Here is a 22,859-nt window from a genome sequence, read left to right as displayed (position 1 = left end):
TAAATTGACTTACAGAATCAATCCAACCCGTATTGACTCGTAATATCTTCCGAACCGAATAAACGTTTAAAGTGTCTAGCACATCCGTTACAAATGCATAGATATTGAAATATAACAGAACAAGTCAAATGGTTGATCTTTTAAATACTTTTCTTTACGTTCATCTCAATGCAAAATTGCACTAACTAATAATTTTTTAAATCATGACTTTTTCTTTTCTATAAAGTTAGTAAAGCATTTAACATCAAATTGAAGTGAAGATTTTTTTGTACATTCTAATTCTAAAGTAAGAAGTAACATAGATGCTAGGAAGAGAAGTCATAAGTTGGGTTTATTTATGATCTTTTTCCAATGTTCAATCTCTTTCAAGTAACTCGTTTCTGCTAATTATGAAATTTCATTAAAACAAAGGGCATCGAACCTTGACTTGGCATGGGCAAGATACTAGTGGTATCACTAAATTAAAAGTAAAACGCATCATGACTCTCTTTTGCTCTCGAAAAGGTAACAAATATTATTCACAAAAGCAGCACTAAGTTAAGCGCTGCAAATCTGTACAGAGTGAGCAAAATCCAAAGTCATATCTCTCTTCTAACCATGGAGTGATGGAACCAAGTATTGAATCTGTTTCTTCTACAAGTTCCTCTTTACACCAAAAACTAAAAGGACAAAGTACACTTGAACTTGATATTTTGGATAGAGTTGAACTTAATCTTCAAAGCATCTAGCATTTCTTTCACATCAAACAGTCCACCAGAATGCATGCAGGAGCTGTGTACCACCACTTAGTTCTTCATTTTTCCTTGCCAACATCTCAAACGGGCAATGTTTGTCCCAGGAATGGCCCATTTGGTGCCAGCAAACTTCAATAACAATTGGCACATTTGATGTGACAGAGCAGAGCAAAAACAAGTAGTTGGGAGCCTCAGTAATCCACAAAGGTTAAATCTACTGCATTACCTCATTCCTCTCTTCTGAAGATTATCATGAGCTGGCAAGCCTCTTTGGCTACTATCCAAGAAAAGCATGCCACTTTTTATGGAGCTTTTGTTTTCCAGATCTGCTTCCAGGGCCAAGGCTTCAAGTGTAATTCTTTTCGTGATATCTATAGCATGACTTGACTGAAAACACCCCTTTGCTACTCTTCTTCCTGTTACGATGGATCTTTCGAGAGTGCAGATTGCCTAGGATTGAATGATTAGCAAATAGATTAAAGGCACTGAGCAAACATATTTAAGAGCAACTACTGTTTTTTTCTTTTTCAATAAGCTCCTTTGCACCCTCAACCCCAACCACAAGAAAGAAGTCACTAGAGATATTGGAACTCAACTGTACATTTGTGAACTGAAAACCTGGGAATGTAGTGTTCTAAACACAGTCTCGACAGAAGTAAAATCAATGTCAAAACCGTAACTATTCCCTCCATACTGCAAATAAAGGTAACCTTTGGAGGACAAAGGTGGAGGTAAAATTTGAGGTATCTCTAAAAACTCTACTGTTGTAGGAGGCATAGGTGTCTCTCTCTTCTTCGAGTAATAAACATCAGCTAGAAGGAGCCAAATAAGATCAGGATCGACTGAAGCAAGTCCAGCAAGGGCATTCACAGATGCATCTCGAAGGCCTACAACACCGCTACATGCTATCCCAACAACGAGACCGCTGACCTTCTTCAGAACTGCTTCCAGTGCTGAAGCACTATGTTTATTCCGAGCCAGATCCGCAAGCATGCTGAGCACTGCAGCCTGGACTTTTAGATCAGAAATCTCAGCTACCGGATCTCCTGAAGATGCAGAATCACCTCGGTATGGAAGCCTCAAGTGAGCCTCCTCTAAATGTGGAGCTCTCTTTTGAAATGGTGAAGTACTTAAAAGGCTCCAGAAGTGTTTCCCATCTGTATGGAAACGCCGAGTAAAGAAGTCACCTCCACATATTTGCACAATATTACTAATTGTATGCGCACATCTTCGAACAGCCTGCTTATTATTGAACAGAAAAACCAATAGTCAGAAAGCTGCTTTACCAACGATACTACTACCTTTGAAACAAACTTACAATTTCAATTTTGCTCGACAAGTTCTTTTTCCTTCATGGGTGGGGGTGGGCAAGGGAAGCAAAAACCAAACAATGGTACAACCAAGAAAAAGAAATAGTAGGGATGTTTCTCAAGTCCCTCCCAATCAGACAAAATTCTCTTTACTTTGTCCTACTAAAGATTTCATTGTCAGAATGATAACCAAGTTTCACCTCCAGATATCTCAAGGACTCTAATGGTAATCATTAAAGAATGTAAAAGTACTTATGAAACAAAGATAACAGTGAAATCATGAGTTTTTGGCCAATTACATAAATATATCTGTAACTTAACTACATCCTTAAAATATCTCAGCACACATTTTAAACATCCTTCAAGTTTATCGAAATGAGCAGGTTTCATTCTTCTGTTATTCATGATTACAGAACTAACAGAATCCCTCAAAATCACGGGCAGCACATGTCATATACTCCAAACACCCTGCTTTACAACCCCCTTGCCCAACCCTGAAGTAAAAAACAAAACGTTATGGTACAAACAGAGTTGTTTGAAGTCGGTACTCATAACACTGGTAGATCCACTTAGACATGCTTCTGGGTGATGCTTATCACTAGTTATGAGTTGTAAGATGAAGCATGATCAAGAGGAGGTTTCAAGGAATTATTTTTTCAAATTGTTTTGTAGAACCATCCAATCATCCTTTTCCACACTAAACATGTACAAGTAGAACATGAAGCATAAGTGTAGCATAACCAGGAAAGGATTCCATCTTTTTTCATCCTTTTCACCACTCATCAAAGGGAAAAAAATGTTAAAACCCAATTCATCGTCTCACCATTATTGTTCACCAATAAAGATTCACGGTTAAACCAGAAACACTACAGAATTTTGGAAGTTCTGTAACAAGCTTCCACCAGATCCCATCCTAAAAACAATCAATTGGTACACCAGAAGTGAAAAAGTGCAGCAGAAGTGCAGAACTAGAAATGCATAAAATGCTAAAAAAAAAACATGCAGTTTTAGAAACCAGAAATGCAGAAAATGCTGAAACTCCAGAAGACCAGAATATGGAGAAATCAGAAACTCCAGAAACAAGAAAATCTGAGATATCACAGAAATGAGAAAATTACTCTAAACACTATTTCATATATACAACAGTATTTCCTTCAGTACAAAAAGTGCGCCTTAACGATCAGGCATGGAGAAGCAGGCAATGTTTTGGGCAGATGTCATGTCACCTGTGGTTTTGTAGGGGTCCGTTAGTTTTGTAACGATGGGTAACAGAAGGATGAAATTTGCTCACTTTGGAAAACTTAAAAGGATATTTTTTATTCATAAAGATACTTCAAGGATGTAATTTAAGTCATAAAATATACTTTAGGGATGTTTTTGGCCCAAAATTCGTGAAATCTTAGCCACTGCCCACTGGACACAGATTTGTCTATTGCTTCCAGTGTCCAATCTATTGCATGATAGCTCAAACCGGACATACAAGTTCTCGTCCCGCTCACTATGGATTCAGTTATTTCACGGTAACTGCTTATTAGCAGCATCCTAGAATCCAAACCATAAATTAGGAACTTCTATATTCTATCAGTTTCCAATCGTGCTTCCCCCTAGCACATCTCATAATTACAGTTGCCATAAAATTGAAAATAGTCAAATATCTATTTAAATTTAAAAAGATTTATAAGAAGAAACAATCCACAGAAATGATTAGTAGGTTTCCAAAAACAATGTTAAAAAGCCACTCACCAATGGACTCTTATTTCGAATACAAGCAACCAAAAAAGGCCATACTTTATTGGCTGCAGGGAGCAGTCTGTTCTCAGTAGATTCATCAGCATCAGCATCTAAAGCATCCTTAAGACTATAGAATGAACACATTTCAGCCACATGTTCAATTGCCTCTTTGATTTCCTTCTCATGCTTGTAGGCATCCTCCACGTTGGCAACTGTCAAAAATCCATCCTAAAGACATTTGAAAATAAATGAATCAAAGGAAACTTTCATGTGCAATATTCCAGTAAGTAAATAAGTTTGTTCCTTCCAAGGAATTTGCATATATGCAGCATTTAATAAATATGAGGGTGGATAAATGATCAACCATAGCAAAATGAGACAAAAGTGTATGATGGATCCTCGACTTAGATTTTTTTTTTTTTTTGAGAAGGAATCCTCAACTTCGATCTTCTGTCAGAAGAATATAAAAGTATCTACAAAAACAAGACTGGCCAACTAAGACAAGTTTTTACATGAGAAAAGGAAAGTGGTATAAGAGGGACTGCGGCAGTAAGGTCATCCTATCATGAATAGGAATGAACTTATTTTTACTGAGCAGGAACAAAATGAAGTTACGAATTTCCAAAGACCCGTGAAACTGTGTATGCATATAATATATTATGTATCAGCATAGAAGGTTCAGCATTTAAACACTTAAATTTCATTGTGAAATTACTTAATTGCCACAAAATAAAGCTCAAAACCATACATCAACTATATCAAGTGCTACCAGGGATGCTGCTTGTTTTGCTGAAGCAAGTAATGGAGTTGCAGCGGTTAAACATGAACCTGCAATAGATCCAACTGTTCGTCTAAACCTTCTGAAGTCACTCATTTTGAACAGCATAGTCTCCCACTCCATTTGCGTATGAACATCATTGGCGTAGATCCGCATCCCTATTAAAAGAAGAATACCACCATCAGATGGCCAATGCAATCAATCAGGTAAATTCAGACATGACCTCCAAAAAAGGCAAATGACCCTGATGTTTCAATATTATATACGAGTGTTCCTCAAAATATGATTCAACACCAAAAGAAAATTTGATACTCAAGAATAAGATATCACCATACTTCATGTCAGCATCATGGAGTTGAGCACAAATTTCTAATATTATTATGTTGCCAGTGCTTGCAATTGGTATTTTCATGAGTGACTCTTTAAGAGTGTCTCCCAAGATGGAACTTGTGAAAGCATCTTTATCACAATGGTCTCTAAATTTTATTCAGATATATGCAACTGTTTAAGCCTTCCAATAAGCATTATTCTAAAATATTTTTCTAGATGCAACAAACTTTTAACCTTTTATTATCTCCTATTTCAGTATACTTTATGTTATGGTCAATTTATTAATAGGCATATAAGGTAAAAAAGGTTCAGGAGTTTTCGTTATGGTCAATTTATTTATTTATGTTAGAATTAACATAATATAAATATTTAAAAAATTATCATAAAAGATATTGTAGTTATGATGTGTAGAACCAATAAAAATTTATATAAGGTAAAGTTTTAATGAATCTCAAAATCCTAAATAATAGGACTTCCTACACAAAACAAATAGGAAAAGATTTTATAACATTAATTTTAGCTAATTTAAAACTCCTAAATATTATAAGATTAATTAAATGACTATTTTGTTAAGTGTGAACTCTATTATAAAAGGGTAAAAAGGACGAACAACATTTCGCTAAGGGTCTTCGTGCTTTTAATATAATATAAATATAAATATATATTCAATTGTCGCATGATTTAATGGATACATACCAGATTCAGACGACTTCTTGCCAACTTTGTCATCATTATATGAACCTGAATCATCAAAAATCTTTTCTGTCCCCTTCTGCAGGTTCAGCTTTCTAGATTCCACATCCTCATAATATGACTTTGCTTGATCCACCAGAGCACTAGCCTCATGCTTTGATGCCTTAACTATTTCTGCCATTGCCTAAAGAGTGGAGGAAGATTATAACCAAGCAACTGAATAGAGAAGAGCACCGCATCCAATAGTCAGAATCTAAAGAAATTTAATGATAGCTCAATAAATCACAACAAAAGGTCTGATGCAGAGATACACGAATTAAGTGAGCTTTCTTTCCAGGCAAGACATAACAGTCAAAGAGAAATGCACTTTCTAATTTTAAGACAATGAATATGACTAAGAGAACTGATTGTTCTCCTCTATAGCTATATCTATCAGTAAGTGCATTCAAATTAGAGTACAGTAAGCAAATGTCAGAAATCACCTTCAAGAAGGGAATGGTCAAGCCAGGGTTTTGATGCCTGCCAAGAATTTCAAGCTCCATGGAAACAGCACGCATCTGCAGAAATCACAAATTCATTCTGAACATATTGCAACTTAAACTAAAAACTATACATACATATACATATACATATATATATATATATATACACACACACACACATACATATTTATCGGTCATGTCCATAGAGGCAGACATAATAAAACAGACGACAGGACCTACAACAACATATGCCTCATTTCCAAACTAGTTGCATTTGGAGACAACAAAACAGAACGAGAAGTTAGAAAAAAGTTTTTTGTTGATTCCAATTTCCAGGATATCAAAGTTGAGACATACTGGCTCCTCCAACAGAGGAAATATACTGTGCGCCACTCCTATGTACGAAAGCATGGCAGCAAGTACATTTGGTACATCAGGGTTAAGCTCTAGAGAGCGCAGCTGCCTGCATATTGAATCAATTATATAATCTGAATTTGCTATAACCAAGTGTCCAACCTGCAAGAAGTTTTATAATTAGTGCCAGTAACCTTCAAAGACACAACAAGAAAGAAATCCATAGCTGCTGCTTACTGTTGGATAGTCATGCATAGCAGCAACAATGCGTAATACAGCATCAGATGCACTTCTGATTTGGAAGTGAGAGCAACTAAGATTGTGAAGCAACATATAAAGAGATGTATGAAGAAATCCGGACGAAGAAAAATCTTCCCCAAGGCACATAGAAAAGATGCCAATTCCATCAATAATAACCTGTTTGACAATAGCAAAACTAACATCAATATGACAAAGCATAATTTGATCCGCTAGAAAAGACATTGATAAGATAAGTAACGCATGAAACCACAATCACAACAAGAGATGGAAAAGAAAATTTCCTGGTGCAGCATCACGTTGTCATTAAAGAAATGTGAGCTAATGTTCGTATCCTCACAATCAGATTGTTGTAAAGCAGCCGTATGTTCAACGGGCAGACTCCATATTTCAGGGGATAGGTATTCATGTAATATGCTGCCAATGCAGTCAACTAAATGATTCCTTTCTCCCTTAACTTGGCAAATCTTCCAAATAGATCCCTCTGGCGCAGATTGTTCAATTTTGCAATGTTGACTCTCATCTTCTTGACATTTCTTATTTTCTTGTGGTGCCATTACATATGCTCTAAACATTCTGGTAAAGTCATCAATTGCTTGATCTGACAAACCAAATATCAACTCATTCAGGACACACACAGCTGTACTGGCCTGTCGTACTAATTGTCCTGAAGTAATCCTGTTGTACCAAGATTGCCAGCTCTCTTCACTGTATTCCTTCATCCGTATTTCAGAAATCAATTTCCGCAGGTTCTCCAATGGAAGGTCAATGATAACAGAGAGAGACCCTTCAGTTCGAGAATCTAGTCAAAGCAACAAAAGGAAAATGTCATAACATTAGGTCAGGAAAGAAGTAAATATACGGTTAAAAAGTTCAGAAGGGAAAAACAACCTGCAAATAAAGATAAACCTACAAGTCGAAGGATCCCCGCTAGACAACGGTACAGCTTCTGACTGCCAACATAAACAAACCAAGGTGGCATGCGCGGCAGCTGATGCTCATTCTTTACACTTTCTGTGGCATGTACTCTTCTATTTTGATTTTCTCTACTTCCCAGATTGTCAAAGCCAGCAGCTCTAATAGCTCTTATCTCTGCTAGGGAATGCATGAACCCTGATGAGGAAGGCTTTGCTACAACATTCTTCTCAAGGGAACCAGCAAAAACTGAATTTTGACTCAGACAGAGGGCTAAAACATCCAAGAATTGAGCAGATCTCACCTACACATTCCACTGAAAGGCATTAAAAGATGAAAGGCGTTACACTTTAAGTATTCTGATCTGAATGAGGGATGATACTAAGGAAAAAGAAAAAAGAAATAAATTCTGTAACAATTAAATATATGTAAGAAATAGCAGCTCCACAAGTGTCCAGTGGCAAGTAAGCAAGCAAGTGGGAGAGTATACGTTCATCCACTCAACCCCGCCTCTCCAAGCAAAAGAGAACCATAAAAGAAAAGAACAATGACCCCAAAGCTAAGAATTGATAGCTCAGAATTGCCTAAAAGGATAGAAACAAAGAAAACGCTAGGCCTGTTGCACCTACAGGAGACTGAAGGAGGTAGTCTGCCACGAGCCGAGGCCCTGAAAAATAGATCAGTACGAGTAGCTTCTGGGCATGTGCAATTGCATATGATTCATCAGCTCCAAGGACCACTTTTGGAAGCTTTTTAACAAGCCTGTGAAGAGGATGTAAAGTCCATTAGATCACTTCTAGTGCATAGGCCGCTACCAAATATATATGTTTCAACAGAGAAAAGATTAGGACTACAAAGACCTGTTAAAAACCTCTCTAACATCATCTTTTACTTGACGCTTTCCATGTGACGTGAGCAGATACCCAAAGAACAACTGTGAAGCTGAAGACACCTCCTCGGAGTCATCACATGCCAAGACACATAGATTTTCCTGCAATTTACAAGAGCCAAGAATACATTCAGAACAAAATATTTGGTTAGTGAAAAATGAAAAATATATGTACCAAATTTTGCACTTCAAAGAAGCTTCAAGACTCTGCTAATAAAGGACCCAATGGCACCAAAAAGAAAAAAACAAGGAAATGCAATTCACTTATATACAAGAGTATGTCAACAAAGGCGTATTCCGGATTTCAAGAGCATGGGTGCACCATGAGCACCAAAAATCCGAGTTTCCGAAAGGGTGTATGAGAGATGTATTTTTGGTTTAGAAATTTTAAAAGTCAAAACAAAGCCTAAAGAAAGAAAAGAAACAAAAGAGGCGTGTTTAATTAGAAAAAGCGGCAAAGGCACGGGGTTTTGGACCTATTTATTAATTAAAATATGATTTTAAAAAAAGAAAGTACGGGGATCGAATCCCTGACTAAAAGATAGAAGGTGCACCTTCTTACCAGTGCACTAAAATGCTCACTTGAGATTGGGTTCACCCATGTTAATTTAGGCATTTGAGCTGAAATTCATTGCTACTCTAAATGATTTAGGGAGAGGAGGATGGGTTCACGTGAACTCACCCCCCCTCCCCCCATGTGCATCCGCCCCTGTATGTCAATATATTCCGACTTTCATATTTACAATTGTACCAATTCATCGAAAATCACGGCATCGCAAGCTTGCAAGTATTACCGAGTGAAGATTTAAAAAGGAGCAGATATTTATCAGAAAACTAAACTAAGTGTCAAGTGCCAATTACAGTCTCCTCACACTGTCAAAGACTAAGGTAAAGCAATGTGTTTGTTGCAATAGTGGGTTATGCACCTTTTGACAGACTGTAGCAGCAATCACTAGAAACATTATGGAGTATTGAGTTCCATGAGAGGAAAGCACAAGAAAAACCGGTATAGCACAATAGATTATGCAAGTGGCTCCGCCACACAGATACAATCCACAGCATCTGTTAGAATATTATGTCTTAATATTAGAATGTTATAACTGTTTTGTTAAGTTAGAGTTGGTCAACTCAGATATTTGTCCCACAATGTAAAATAATGAGTATTCCAGACCTATGAATAACTGTGGCTTGTATTCAATTCTAATCAAGTCACTAATACATCTCTTCTTTTTCGTATTTTTGACTTGGTGTCAGAACCTCTATGATCTTGGCAGAAATCAACTTCCAAATATTGAAGGTCGGCCCTATGCCGCCCACCTGAACAAGTGTTTCACTTTTCATAATTTTACTGTTCTTAGCATCATTTCGATGATCATTCAGTAGTATCTCTCCTATTTTAGTGCTCATTCCAACAGCACCATGCCCAGTTCTAATAATCGTTCCAAGGTACCATGCCTCTTTTCCAGTACTCCTTCCTGTGGCACTATGACTATTTTGTAACTTTTCAAGTGGCATCGCGTCTCTTTCCCCGTGACCATTCTGGCAGCACAGCCTCTGTCTGGCCAATATTCCAACCATTTCTCCAGCACCATATCTGACAAGATTCCAGCAACTTCCAGCAAGTTTTCCCACAACTGTTCCCGCAACAATAATCAAGCAATTTTACAGTACATTCACTAATCTGAAAATTGTTCACTTTTTTGTATTTTCAAAATAAATAAAGTTAGTGGTTCTTCCCATTTGAGTTTGAGAAGGCCTGTTAGTGTTATATTAAGTGTTACTATTAGAAGTTAAGGGAAAATGTAAGACATGTTTAGTAGTAAGTTAGACATTGTCCCACAGCGGAAAATTTCCAGGTGTGTAGTGCGTGTCTTTTAATTGATATTAATTATAAATACATCTCTTATTCTTGACGCATGTCACGGGTTCGAACCCTCCCACGGATAAAGCCTGGTATTTAAGCAGAGAAAAGTGGAGGGACGGGCCAATTATCTAGCGAGTTTCAAACCTTGCGCCACTAGTCCTCGGGCATTTGGTTATAAGAAAGAAAAAATATTACATCTCTACTCTCCGATATGTCTTACAATGTCAATCTTTGTGAATCAATATGGCTATGAGCTAGTAGCATATGGACATGCCAACAAGAATTTGGAAGTCTGGATAATTTCATAATATTGCAATGGCTTCTGGATGTTTGATATCTCCAGGTATAGCACTATGAAATTCCACTTCTAAGGGAAATATGACAGAAAGAGCCAGTATAAACTACTACATAAGACCAAAGTGCTAATAGAATGGGTCCACAACACCAGCTAATAAACAAGTCTTGCTTTTATTTTATTTTCTCATTTAAGACATGTGACGTCTGAATGGTATGCAACAGATTTCTACATGCTAATAGGCCGAATATAACATGAAAGCATATTACTTCTCAAAAGAATAAAATATGGAAGCATATTAGCAGGAACTTTATTTCACAATTACTAATCTCATCCAGCCAAATCAGCTAGAGCAACAACAACAAAAAAAAAAAAAAAAAAAAAACCAATGTAATCCCACAAGTGGGACCTGGGGAGGGTAGTGTGTACTCAGGCCTTACCCTCACCTTGAAGGTAGAGAGGTTGTTTCCGATAGACCCTCGGCTCACGAAAGACTAGAAGAAAAGCAATATCACCAAGCAATAACAACAAGAAGATAGTAAAAAAATAAAACGAGAGGAACAACAAGTAATAAATCTAACAATAACAGAATACAAGTCTAACACTAATACTCACGACTACCTACTAGCCGTCTACCTTGATTCTCGACCTCCACACATTCCTATCAAGAGTCATGTTCTCGGTAAGCTGAAGTAACGTCATGTCCTTCCTAATCACCTCTCCCCAATACTTTTTCGGCCTACCTCTACCTTTTCTCAACCCCTCCAGCCAACCTCTCACACCTCCTTACCGGGGCATCTCTGTTTCTCCTTTTCACATGTCCAAACCATCTAAGCCTAGCTTCCCGCATCTTGTCCTCCACTGGAGAGGCGGAGACACTCTCACTCTAGCCCCAATATCCTCATTCCTAATCATATACATCCCGCTATGCCCACACATCCATCTCAACATCCTTATCTCTGCTACTTTCATCTTCTGGACATGCAAGTTCTTGACTGGCCAGCACTAAGCCTCATACAACATAGTCGGTATAACCACCGCTCTCTAAAACTTGCCTTTAAGTTTAGGTGGCACATTCTTATCACATAAAACACTGGATGCTAGCCTCCACTTCACCCACCCCACTCCAATATGATGTGTAACATCCTCATCTATCTCTCCATTTCCTTGGATAATAAACCCAAGGTAGTTAAAACTATCTCTCTTAGGGATAAGTTGTGTATCAAACCTCACATCTCTGTCCGCTTCACTGGTTCCGTCACTGAACTTGCACTCCAAGTATTCTGCATTGGTCCTACTCAACTTGAACCCTTCAGATTCTAGGGTGTCTCCAAACCTCCCGTCTCGCGTTTACACCACCTCGCGTCTCGTCAAGCAGTACAATTTCATGTGTAAATAACATACATCATGGAACCTCCCCTTGAATATGGCGCGTCAGTGTGTCCATTGCCAAGGCAAATAAAAACGGGCTGCGAGCTGACCCCTGGTGCAACCCCATCACAACTAGGAAGTGGTCCGAGCCCCCCCCCCCCCCCCCCAACACACACACACAACTTTCCTCACCCGAGTCTTGGCTAGAGCAACTGCAATTTAAAAAAACTTCCAGATTCTAGGACCAACTTTAGAATAGGTTAAAGTTAGCTGATGAAAATGCAAAAAGCACTACCATAGGCACAATAACTTTTGACTCCCTCAATCCCAAAACGGACAGTCTTAATTTCCTTTTGTTGTTCTGTTTGAAAATGGTATACTTCTCTTAAGAGGGATGTTTGCCCTTCACTACTCGAAAGCCCATTGATCCCATGTCTATTTTCATAAATGTTGAACTTATCAAAAGGAGATCTCTCTACCTACATTGACCCACTATTTAAGCTACAATTCAAAATCAATGCTACTCTGAGAGTTCAAGCACACATAGAGCATCTTAGTGTCCGACGCTTAAAAAAAAAAAAAAAAAAAAAGACGAATAAGGAAAGAGAAAAGGAAACTTGTTATGAAAGGGATATCTTTCTTGGGCTGATCAACTCCCATTGTACATTAACTATTAGATATACAAATATTATAGGATATAAGTTCCAGTTTGGACCTCACCAAAAGTATCAATCTGCTTCCCTTCAACACACAACTGGTTTTTAATAAGAGTCCCTGTATTGCCGCCAAGAGTCCTTGTCTTACTTTTCTGCTTGGATGCATGCAAAGCTGAGAACACAAATGCAATTATTAATTTAAACTGTTTGGCAAAAAACATGGAACTATCAATTGAAATTGACTTGATAAAAAATCTTCTAAACTCAAGTGCCACTGAGAAACTTGTTATAACCTACATGGGGATAAGTTGCGCATAACAGCTTATCAACATGCGACGAGGTATCAACAATCCAGTCTTTTGTACGAATTACACGCAAAGATCCATTCACGTTTCTAGGACTGACACTTTCCCTCTCTGTAGAGCTAAGTACAAGGGTGCCTCTGTCAACAGCCTCACTCAAATTTTGATCATGCATAGTAGAGAGCAAATGACGAAGTGCTTCCAGAAACGCCACTGGTGATTTCTCTTTCTTGACATCATCAAGGGACGGATCAAGAAAAGGCAAGTTAGAATTGTCATCGAGAACTATCATAAGAAATTCTGCCAAGCTTCTAATCGCTTGGTCCAAAGCTTCTGCATTCCCAGCAGCCCCACTAATGAATGTTTTCGACATATGCAAAACTTTGCCAATTTGACTAACAACTCCAGGCAAAAAAAAGGCTAAAGCATCTGTAGTGCCAACCTGCCAGGCATCATATAAAATCGTAAAGATGTGACTTATATGAACCTGAACAGCAATGCTGCCTAGGACTGAGCACTAGAATAACAAACTGATAGTAGTAAAAATAACAACCATCTGACAAGATTCTAGGCAATGAACATGTATATTTTGATAAACACCTGGAGATATACTATTGTATCACGAAGAGAAGAGACACCTTGTCTACAATGAATCTTAATCATAATTTTCATGTATTTCTACTTTGCTTGACGACTTTTCAGTCATTTTATGGGAAGAATTCTAGCATTAAATCGAGTAAAGAAGTTAAATCATGTTAAAGGCATGGTCTCACATGAGTAAACTCCATTGAACCTGTGAGAAGGCACGGGAGAAAATATGTTATTGATATTAGATGAACAATACAATACAAGAGGTCCTTATTTATAGCTATACTATACAAGGACATACTACTCTTCTACCAATGTGGGACAATATTACATTATATACATACTGTAAACTAACACTCCCCCTCAAGCAGGTGCATACAAATCATATGTACCGAGCTTGTTACATATATAACCAATACGAGGACCAGTGAGAGATTTGGTGAAAATATCTGCAAGTTGATCATTCGACCTCACAAACTTTGTAGCAATCTCTCCTGAAAGTATCTTTTCTCTGACGAAGTGACAATCAATCTCAATGTGTTTAGTTCTCTCATGGAACACCAGATTTGATGCAATATGAAGGGCAGCTTGATTATCGCACACAAGTTCCATCCGATTGATTTCACCAAATTTCAACTCCTTGAGCAATTGTTTGGTCCAGACTAGCTCACATGTTGCCATAGCCATTGCACGATATTCTGCTTCTGCACTAGACCGAGCAACTACATTCTGTTTCTTGCTTTTCCAGGACACCAAATTTCCTCCTACAAAAACACAATATCCAGACGTAGAACGTCTATCAGAAGGTGATCCTGCCCAATCAGCATCTGAGTATCCAATGATCTGCTCATGACCTCGATCCTCAAAGAGTAACCCTTTGCCCGGAGCCGATTTTATATATCGAATAATGCGGACAACTGCATCCCAATGACTATCACAGGGAAAATTCATAAACTGACTTACAACACTCACAGGATAAGAAATGTCGGGTCTAGTCACTGTGAGATAATTTAATTTTCCAACCAGCCGCCTATAGCTTGCAGGATCGCTAAGCGGCTCCCCCTGTCCTGGCATAAGTTTAGAATTCGGATCCATCGGAGTGTCAACATGTCTGCAACCTATCATCCCCGTCTCCTCAAGAATGTCTAAAGCATATTTTCTTTGAGAAATAACAATACCTGAGCTAGACTGGGCAACCTCAATACCTAGAAAGTACTTCAATCTGCCTAGATCCTTAGTTTGGAAGTGCTGGAAGAGATGCTGCTTCAGATTGGTAATACCATCCTGATCATTGCCAGTAATAACAATATCATCAACATAGACTACCAGATAAATACAGAGACTTGAAGCAGAGTGCCGATAAAACACAGAGTGATCAGCTTCACTACGAATCATGCCAAACTCCTGAATAACCGTGCTGAACTTACCAAACCAGGCTCGGGGAGACTGCTTTAGACCATAAAGTGACCGACGCAAGCGACATACAAGGCCACGAGACTCCCCCTGAGCAACAAAACCAGGTGGTTGCTCCATATAAACCTCAAGTTCCATCCGATTGATTTCACCAAATTTCAACTCCTTGAGCAATTGTTTGGTCCAGACTAGCTCACATGTTGCCATAGCCATTGCACGATATTCTGCTTCTGCATTAGACCGAGCAACTACATTCTGTTTCTTGCTTTTCCAGGACACCAAATTTCCTCCTACTAAAACACAATATCCAGACGTAGAACGTCTATCAGAAGGTGATCCTGCCCAATCAGCATCTGAGTATCCAATGATCTGCTCATGACCTCGATCCTCAAAGAGTAACCCTTTGCCTGGAGCCGATTTTATATATCGAATAATGCGGACAACTGCATCCCAATGACTATCACAGGGAGAATTCATAAACTGACTTACAACACTCACAGGATAAGAAATGTCGGGTCTAGTCACTGTGAGATAATTTAATTTTCCAACCAGCCGCCTATAGCTTGCAGGATCGCTAAGCGGCTCCCCCTGTCCTGGCATAAGTTTAGAATTCGGATCCATCGGAGTGTCAACATGTCTGCAACCTATCATCCCCGTCTCCTCAAGAATGTCTAAAGCATATTTTCTTTGAGAAATAACAATACCTGAGCTAGACTGGGCAACCTCAATACCTAGAAAGTACTTCAATCTGCCTAGATCCTTAGTTTGGAAGTGCTGGAAGAGATGCTGCTTCAGATTGGTAATACCATCCTGATCATTGCCAGTAATAACAATATCATCAACATAGACTACCAGATAAATACAGAGACTTGAAGTAGAGTGCCGATAAAACACAGAGTAATCAGCTTCACTACGAATCATGCCAAACTCCTGAATAACCGTGCTGAACTTACCAAACCAGGCTCGAGGAGACTGCTTTAGACCATAAAGTGACCGACGCAAGCGACATACAAGGCCACGAGACTCCCCCTGAGCAACAAAACCAGGTGGTTGCTCCATATAAACCTCATCCTCAAGATCACCGTGAAGAAAGGCATTTTTAATGTCCAGCTGATAGAGGGGCCAATGACGAACCGCAGCCATGGATAGAAAAAGGCGGACTGAAGCTACTTTAGCCATGGGAGAGAAGGTATCACTGTAATCGAGCCCAAATATCTGAGTATATCCTTTGGCAACAAGACGGGCCTTAAGTCGATCAATCTGTCCATCGGGACCAACTTTGACTGCATAAACCCAACGACAACCAACAGTAGATTTACCTGAGGGAAGAGGAACAAGCTCCCAAGTACCACTTGTATGTAAAGCAGACATCTCGTCACTCATAGCCTGTCGCCATCCTGGATGAGACAACGCTTCACCTGTAGACTTAGGGATGGAAACCGAGGACAAAGAAGATATAAAAGCATAATGGGGAGATGACAGACGATGATAGCTCAAACCGACATAATGAGGATTAGGGTTAAGTGTGGTCCGTATACCTTTCCGAAGTGCAATCGGTGTACTAGGAGCAGGGTCCGCAGCAGGAGCAGGGTCAGGTGCAGGACGAGAACCAGTTGGGCCTGATGGAAGACGCAAACGACGATGATAAGTCAAGAGTGGTGTTCCTGTGGCTGGGGAACTAGGGGGAACAACACTAGACTCCTCAACGGTTGGTATGGATGAAACCTTTGTGGTCGAAGGAGGAGGAGGAGCTCTAGTAAACTCCTCAAAGGTCGGTATAGGTAAGACCTCAGATATATCATGGTGGTCAGCAGAGGTAAAGAAAGGTTTAGACTCAAAAAATGTGACGTCAGCTGACATAAGGTACCTACGCAGATCTGGAAAATAACAACGATATCCCTTCTGAACACGAGAATAATCAAGGAAGACACACTTGAGAGCACGAGGAGCTAACTTATCTTTCCCAGGGGCTAAGTTATGAACAAAACACGTGCACCCAAAAACACGAGGTGGAAAAGAGTATAAGGGTGACTGGGGAAACAATACTGAATGCGGAATCTGATTCTTGATGGGAGATGAAGGCATCCGATTAATCAAATAACAAGCTGTGAGAACTGCATCGCCCCAAAAACGCAACGAAACACGAGATTCAATTAGAAGTGTGCGAGCAGTCTCAATAAGGTGCCTATTCTTTCTCTCAGCAACCCCATTTTGCCGAGGGGTATAAGGACAAGATGTCTGATGAATAATTCCTTGAGAAGTCATAAACTGTTGAAATTGAGAAGATAAATATTCTAAGGCATTATCATTGCGAAAAATGCGAATAGAAACACCAAATTGGTTTTTGATTTCAGCACAGAAACTCTGGAATATAGAACATAACTCAGAACGATCTTTCATTAAGAAAAGCAAAGTACATCTTGAATAATCATCAATGAAACTAACAAAATAACGAAATCCCAAGAATGAACTGACTCTACTAGGACCCCATATATCATAATGAACTAAGGAGAAGACAGACTCTGCATGACTCTCAACACTATGCGAAAAAGAGGCTCGGGTATGTTTCCCAAGTTGACACGACTCACAATCTAATGTAGACAAACTAGATAAACTAGGCACCATCTTCTGAAGTTTGGATAAACTCGGATGTCCTAAACGTCTGTGGATTAGATCTGGAGGATCTGTAACTAGACATGTAGTGGAAGGACTGAGTGGGTTAAGGTAGTAAAGGCCTTCTGATTCACGTCCTGTACCAATTGTCTGTCCCGTACTGCGGTCCTGCATAATAAAAGAATCGTCAATAAAATATATACCACAATGGAGGGCACGAGTCAAACGACTAACAGATGCAAGACTAAAAGGACAGCCAGGGACATAAAGAACGGAATCTAGGGTGATAGAAGACAAGGGATTAGCTTGTCCAACTCCTTTTGCCTTAGTTTGACATCCATTGGCTAAAGTAACAGTGGGAAGAGACTGTGAATATACAATATTTGACAAAAGTGATATATTACCAGAGATGTGATCAGAAGCGCCGGAGTCCATGACCCATGGGCCAAGAGTGCTAGACTGGGAAACACAAGCAAAAGAATTACCAGTAACAGAAGTATCAGTCTGAGCAACTGAGGCTACTTGTGGAGATGTCTGCTTACTTGCTCGATACTGAAGGAGCTCATTATATTCTTCTTTAGATAAAGAAAATCCTTGGTTACCTGGAGTCTCGGTCTGAGCAATGTAAGCATTTTTGGGTGGACGACCATGTAAGGAATAGCACATTTCACGAGTGTGTCCAAGTTTGTGACAATAAGAACACTTGGGTCTACATCTTCCAAAACGACCTCCTCCTCGTCTATGCTCCATAGTTTGAGATGCCCGAACATCCATTGTCTGGGATGCAAGAACAGAGGAATCAAGTATCTGTGATGAGATCGCTGGTGGACTTGGTGCTGCAGCAAGACGGAGTAATCGAGAGAATAATTCATCAACTGTCGGGACAGACGGACTAGCCAAAATCTGGTCGCGTACTGAATCAAGATCATTAGGAAGTCCAGCGAGGGTAAGAACGAGAAACATCTTCTGTCGCTGCTCTTGTTGTTTTTCCACACTAGCAGAAACTGGCATCAACTTCTCAAATTCCTCCATGACTGCCTGTACTTGACCCAAGTAAGTAGACATATCCAATTCCTGCTTCTTTAAGTTTGTCATCCGTGATATCACATCATAGAAGCGAGATATGTCATTAGTGTATAAGGTGCGTGCCTTTGCCCAAACCAAATAACATGTCTGGAATGGACGAAACAAGGGCATCAACTTGGAATCAATAGATCGCCACAAGATGCTACATAACTGAGCATCGATTTTTGCCCAAAGTGCTATTGCCTTTTCATCTCCATCGCTAGACTGTTTGATTAGATGATCTTAAACACCTTGACCTCTACACCATAACTCGACAGATGAAGTCCAAGCTAAGTAGTTTGAACCTCCCATTAAAGGTTCCGAGGTAATAATAGCACTAGAGCTTCCAGAACTCATGTTTCTAGACCCAAAAGCATCAAATCCCAAAGACATTGTTGCAAATTATTACCAAATAGGAGAAAGAATCAACTGTAATCCACTGAAACAGTGTACGGAAACACAGAAACAGAATACTGAAGTAGTGTAGCTGCCGGAATCTACTGCAGCTGTCGGAATAGTATTGTGGCTGTCGGAATAGTACTGTAGCTGCCGGAAAAAACTCAAAGTTGTCGGAATGAAATGAAAACAGTAAGGGTAGAATCGGAATTACCAGGCGACCCAACTATTCTGAAGGAAGATTTTCAAAAAATGGCCGGAAGTGGTCGTATGCGCCGGCACGTGAGCTTCTGGTGGCGCGTGAGGAGGCTGCTGCCGGAGTTTTTCACTGGGGTTTGGTCGCCGGACAATGACGACTCTTGTGGTAGTGTTGGATTTTGCACAACACTGACAGAAATGAAGCAGATAGAAAACAGACTTAAAAAAGTACTGATTTCTCTTTCCCAGAATCGCTGGAATTTATGCACAGCGATTTCTCTTTCCCGGAATTGCTGGAATTTATGCACAGCGATAAGTCTCTCACAATTGCTCTGATACCATGTGAGAAGACACGGGAGAAAATATGTTATTGATATTAGATGAAGAATACAATACAAGAGGTCCTTATTTATAGCTATACTATACAAGGACATACTACTCTTCTACCAATGTGGGACTATATACATGCTGTAAACTAACAGAACCTATGAAGGAATAACTGAGAATTCGAAAAGCCAATAATATGAAAAGCAGCTCGGAAAGGAGAAATAAGGAACCTTAGCAACAAGTATTCTCAGAGTGGAAAAAGCTTCTATCCGAAGGCTTGCGCTGCCTTGCTGCCCCCGTGCTGCCTCAGCATCTGCTGCCTGAGAAAGCCATAAATACTCTCAAAAGTAATACTAGAGAAATACTATGAAGAATGGCTAAGGAAATATATTTTCCTCGAGGTGACTAAATTTATACCTTCAGCAGAAGTGAGAGCCAATTTCCAACAGCAACTGAAGCAGTTTCAGACTGTAGAAATGCAACTAAACACTCTTCATCCTTGAATTTAAGTTTTGAGACAGGTGGAGAGTGCAAATTTTTTCTTTCCAGAAGCAAAGGCCAACCACTGATTTGTTTGCATGAGCAGGACTCACTGGAACAACAACGCAGATTAACCAACAGTTCTTTGAAACACCTTATCACTCCTTCACGGAACTCTTCTGAAGCCTCCAGAGGAGAAAGCGACGCCCCGCGACTCAATTTCTTTGTTAGTTCAATGAACTGCAAAAGCAAATTATGGATTCTTGAGAACAGTACCAATCAAACGTCAACAGCTATATTTAATTCTGCACAGGTAGGTTATCAAACCCAAGTGTTAAAATCTTAGACAAAAGAGATTGTGAACCCTCAACATAGTTCATCCACTACTGGTACTTCTCGAAAGAAGATAAAAGTTTATCTACTATTGGTAGTGCGAATTTCAAATTGACGTTATAACCAAAGGTTTGTCAAGCTTAGAAATAATGCTAAAAGCATGGCCTGTCATGAAAGGTAACAAAAATTTTCTTCAATTATCACTAATCATAGGAAATGCAGCTACTGCACTTAAACAGAAAGTCTAACTACCTGATCCACGGACCCTAAACAACACTTCTTCAGAAGTTCCTCTAGACAATGAAGAGCATCTTCCATCACGATATCACTAACTGTATGTGGCGTCACGTTAGAATCAATGCCGGGTGATGATCTGCTATCAACAGCGGCGTCCAGTAGAAGCAGCAATGGTAACAATGTGAAGCTGAAAAAAAAAATCAAACAGAAATCTGCCTGTCACTGAATTAAAAGACTAAAAATGAAAGAGAAAATACATATCAAACAACAAAAGCAAATTTATACAGAGCCTGTCACTCATGCATTCTTACAAGCAGACCAAGAGTTATAAGTTTTGTGCTCTGACAGTATATATGCGTTTTAAACTATCAAGTAAAATTGACCAATAACAATAGGTAACTCAGTATGGTACCCTGGAAAATAGAGTGATAACCTGATATAATCAGTTAAATTGAACTAATAGTGTAAGAATTCTTTATATTTTCACGATATAAAACTTAAATCCAAAAAAGTTAACTTAGATAGCAAAAGTTAAGGATTGATATAGCAGGGGGAAAAAAGTTGATTAAATAGAAAGGAACATACTCGAAGAAGGGCTGGAGAGAAACAGGAGAGGAGAGGCGAAGAAGTTGAAGCAGATGAGAGAGAGTGGAGGAGTTTTTCTTAGGGTTTAGGCGGAGTTCCAGTAGTTCTATGCAGTAGTGTTTGAGTTCAGAAAATATGGCGCTGCTTCCACCTTCTTCGTCGTCATTACGTCCTTCCATTTTCTTTTTACCAATACCAATTGCAGCAAACACACCGGTTTACATGGTAGTATATACTTTGGTCAAATAAAGGGTCGGAGCGGGTCGGATTGTTCTTGTTTTTAAGTTTTAACGCAAACATCCGTAAGTAGTACCACAAGTTTAAGTACATTCCTCCAATATACATGTTTACAGAAACTATCCTTAAACTTTGAAATACCTGACAGGTTTAGTCCACCGTCGAAATAGCTAGAATGTAGAAGAAAATTAAAACTTAAAACAGAAAAAAGCTCATTCACTATTTTCCTTGAAATTAGTTAATTTATCCGCGGTTCACGTGCTCGTAAAAAGAGAATCAAAATATGGATAATGTTATAAAATAAAAACTGTAAAGTAAAGACAAGTATAGAGAGAAACTGATATATTATTCAAACTTCAAACTTATGTACATAATGAACTGAATTCTCCTCTATTTATAGAAGAAAGGAAGCTGCTGTGTAAGCTGCTACTGCAAGCTGCTGTGTAAGCTACTGCTGCAAGCTGCTGTGTAAGCTGCTTGTAAGCTGCTACTTTAAGTTGTTGTACCACATATAGATAATCTTCTACCATGGGTAATATTTATCCATAACGGAGTACCGAAAGGATAAGCTTCTTCAGGAGGCTTATTTCCAATGGAGTACTAAATGGATAAACATATTTACGGCGGAGCCTCATATGGATAAGCTTCTTTAGGAAGCTTATTTACAACGGAGTACTAAATGAACATCCATAATATAATATATTCATAACACTCCCCCTTGGATGTTCATTAAAAGATAATGTGCCTCGTTAAAACCTTACTAGGAAAAACTCTGTGGGAAAAAATCCTAGTGAAGGAAAAAGAGTACACATATTTAGTAATACGCATTGCTAGTTGCCTCATTAAAAACCTTATAAGGAAAACCATGTAGGAAAAAATCTTAATAAGGAAAAAAGAGTACATCGCGTATTTTACTCCCCCTGATGAAAACCTTGTTTCAAATATTTAAGTCTCCGCATTCCAATCTTGTATACCATCTTCTCAAAAGTAGAAGTTGGTAAAGATTTGGTGAATAAATCTGTCGGATTGTCACTTGAACGGATTTGTTGCACATCAATGTCACCATTTTTCTGAAGATTGTGTGTGTAGAATAATTTTGGTGAAATGTGCTTTGTTCTATCTCCTTTTATAAATCCTCCCTTCAATTGGGCTATGCATGCAGTATTGTCTTCGTATAAAATTGTGGGTCTTTTCTCACATTCCAAACCATATTTTGCTCGAATAAAATAAATTATTGATCTCAACCATATGCATTCCCTACTTGCTTCATGAATAGCTATTATTTCAGCATGATTTGAAGAAGTAGCAATAATAGATTGTTTTGTGGAGCGCCATGATATGATAGTACCTCCACATGTAAACACGTACCCGGTTTGAGATCTAGCTTTATGAGGATCAGATAAATAACCTGCATCTGCATAACCA

The 22,859-nt window shown here is 38.9% G+C and overlaps 1 protein-coding gene across 1 annotated transcript; it reads right to left on the bottom strand.

The window, feature by feature from the left end:
- Positions 1-461: 461 nt before the first annotated feature.
- LOC104085544 (uncharacterized) lies at positions 462-21,414 on the bottom strand. The gene is made up of 17 exons (XM_070177279.1): positions 21,198-21,414; positions 20,628-20,799; positions 19,980-20,282; positions 19,793-19,882; positions 12,958-13,404; positions 12,725-12,832; positions 8,446-8,576; positions 8,215-8,347; positions 7,562-7,889; positions 6,958-7,472; positions 6,650-6,832; positions 6,416-6,574; positions 6,059-6,133; positions 5,580-5,760; positions 4,524-4,711; positions 3,788-4,003; positions 462-1,973 (listed from the first exon to the last, which is right to left on the bottom strand). Exons 1-17 carry the CDS (start codon positions 21,374-21,376, stop codon positions 1,326-1,328), a joined length of 4,056 nt encoding a protein of 1,351 aa, XP_070033380.1. The 5' UTR covers positions 21,377-21,414; the 3' UTR covers positions 462-1,325.
- Positions 21,415-22,859: the final 1,445 nt, after the last annotated feature.

Source organism: Nicotiana tomentosiformis, chromosome 6, assembly GCF_000390325.3.
Source record: "Nicotiana tomentosiformis chromosome 6, ASM39032v3, whole genome shotgun sequence".
In the NCBI taxonomy this organism is placed as follows: Eukaryota; Viridiplantae; Streptophyta; class Magnoliopsida; order Solanales; family Solanaceae; genus Nicotiana; species Nicotiana tomentosiformis.
Note: the sequence above shows the minus strand (reverse complement) of the source record. Positions and strands in the feature narration are given on the sequence as shown.

Bases quoted from the DNA above. Each gene is read 5' to 3' on its own strand.
- LOC104085544 (XM_070177279.1), bottom strand. From the start codon at position 21,376: ATGGAAGGACGTAATGACGACGAAGAAGGTGGAAGCAGCGCCATATTT. The intron at 13,405-19,792 runs GTTCCTTATTTC...GATGCCTGGCAG, and splicing joins TGAGAATACTTGTTGCTAAG to GTTGGCACTACAGATGCTTT. The intron at 8,348-8,445 runs GTCTTTGTAGTC...TCCTCTTCACAG, and splicing joins GTTAGAGAGGTTTTTAACAG to GCTTGTTAAAAAGCTTCCAA.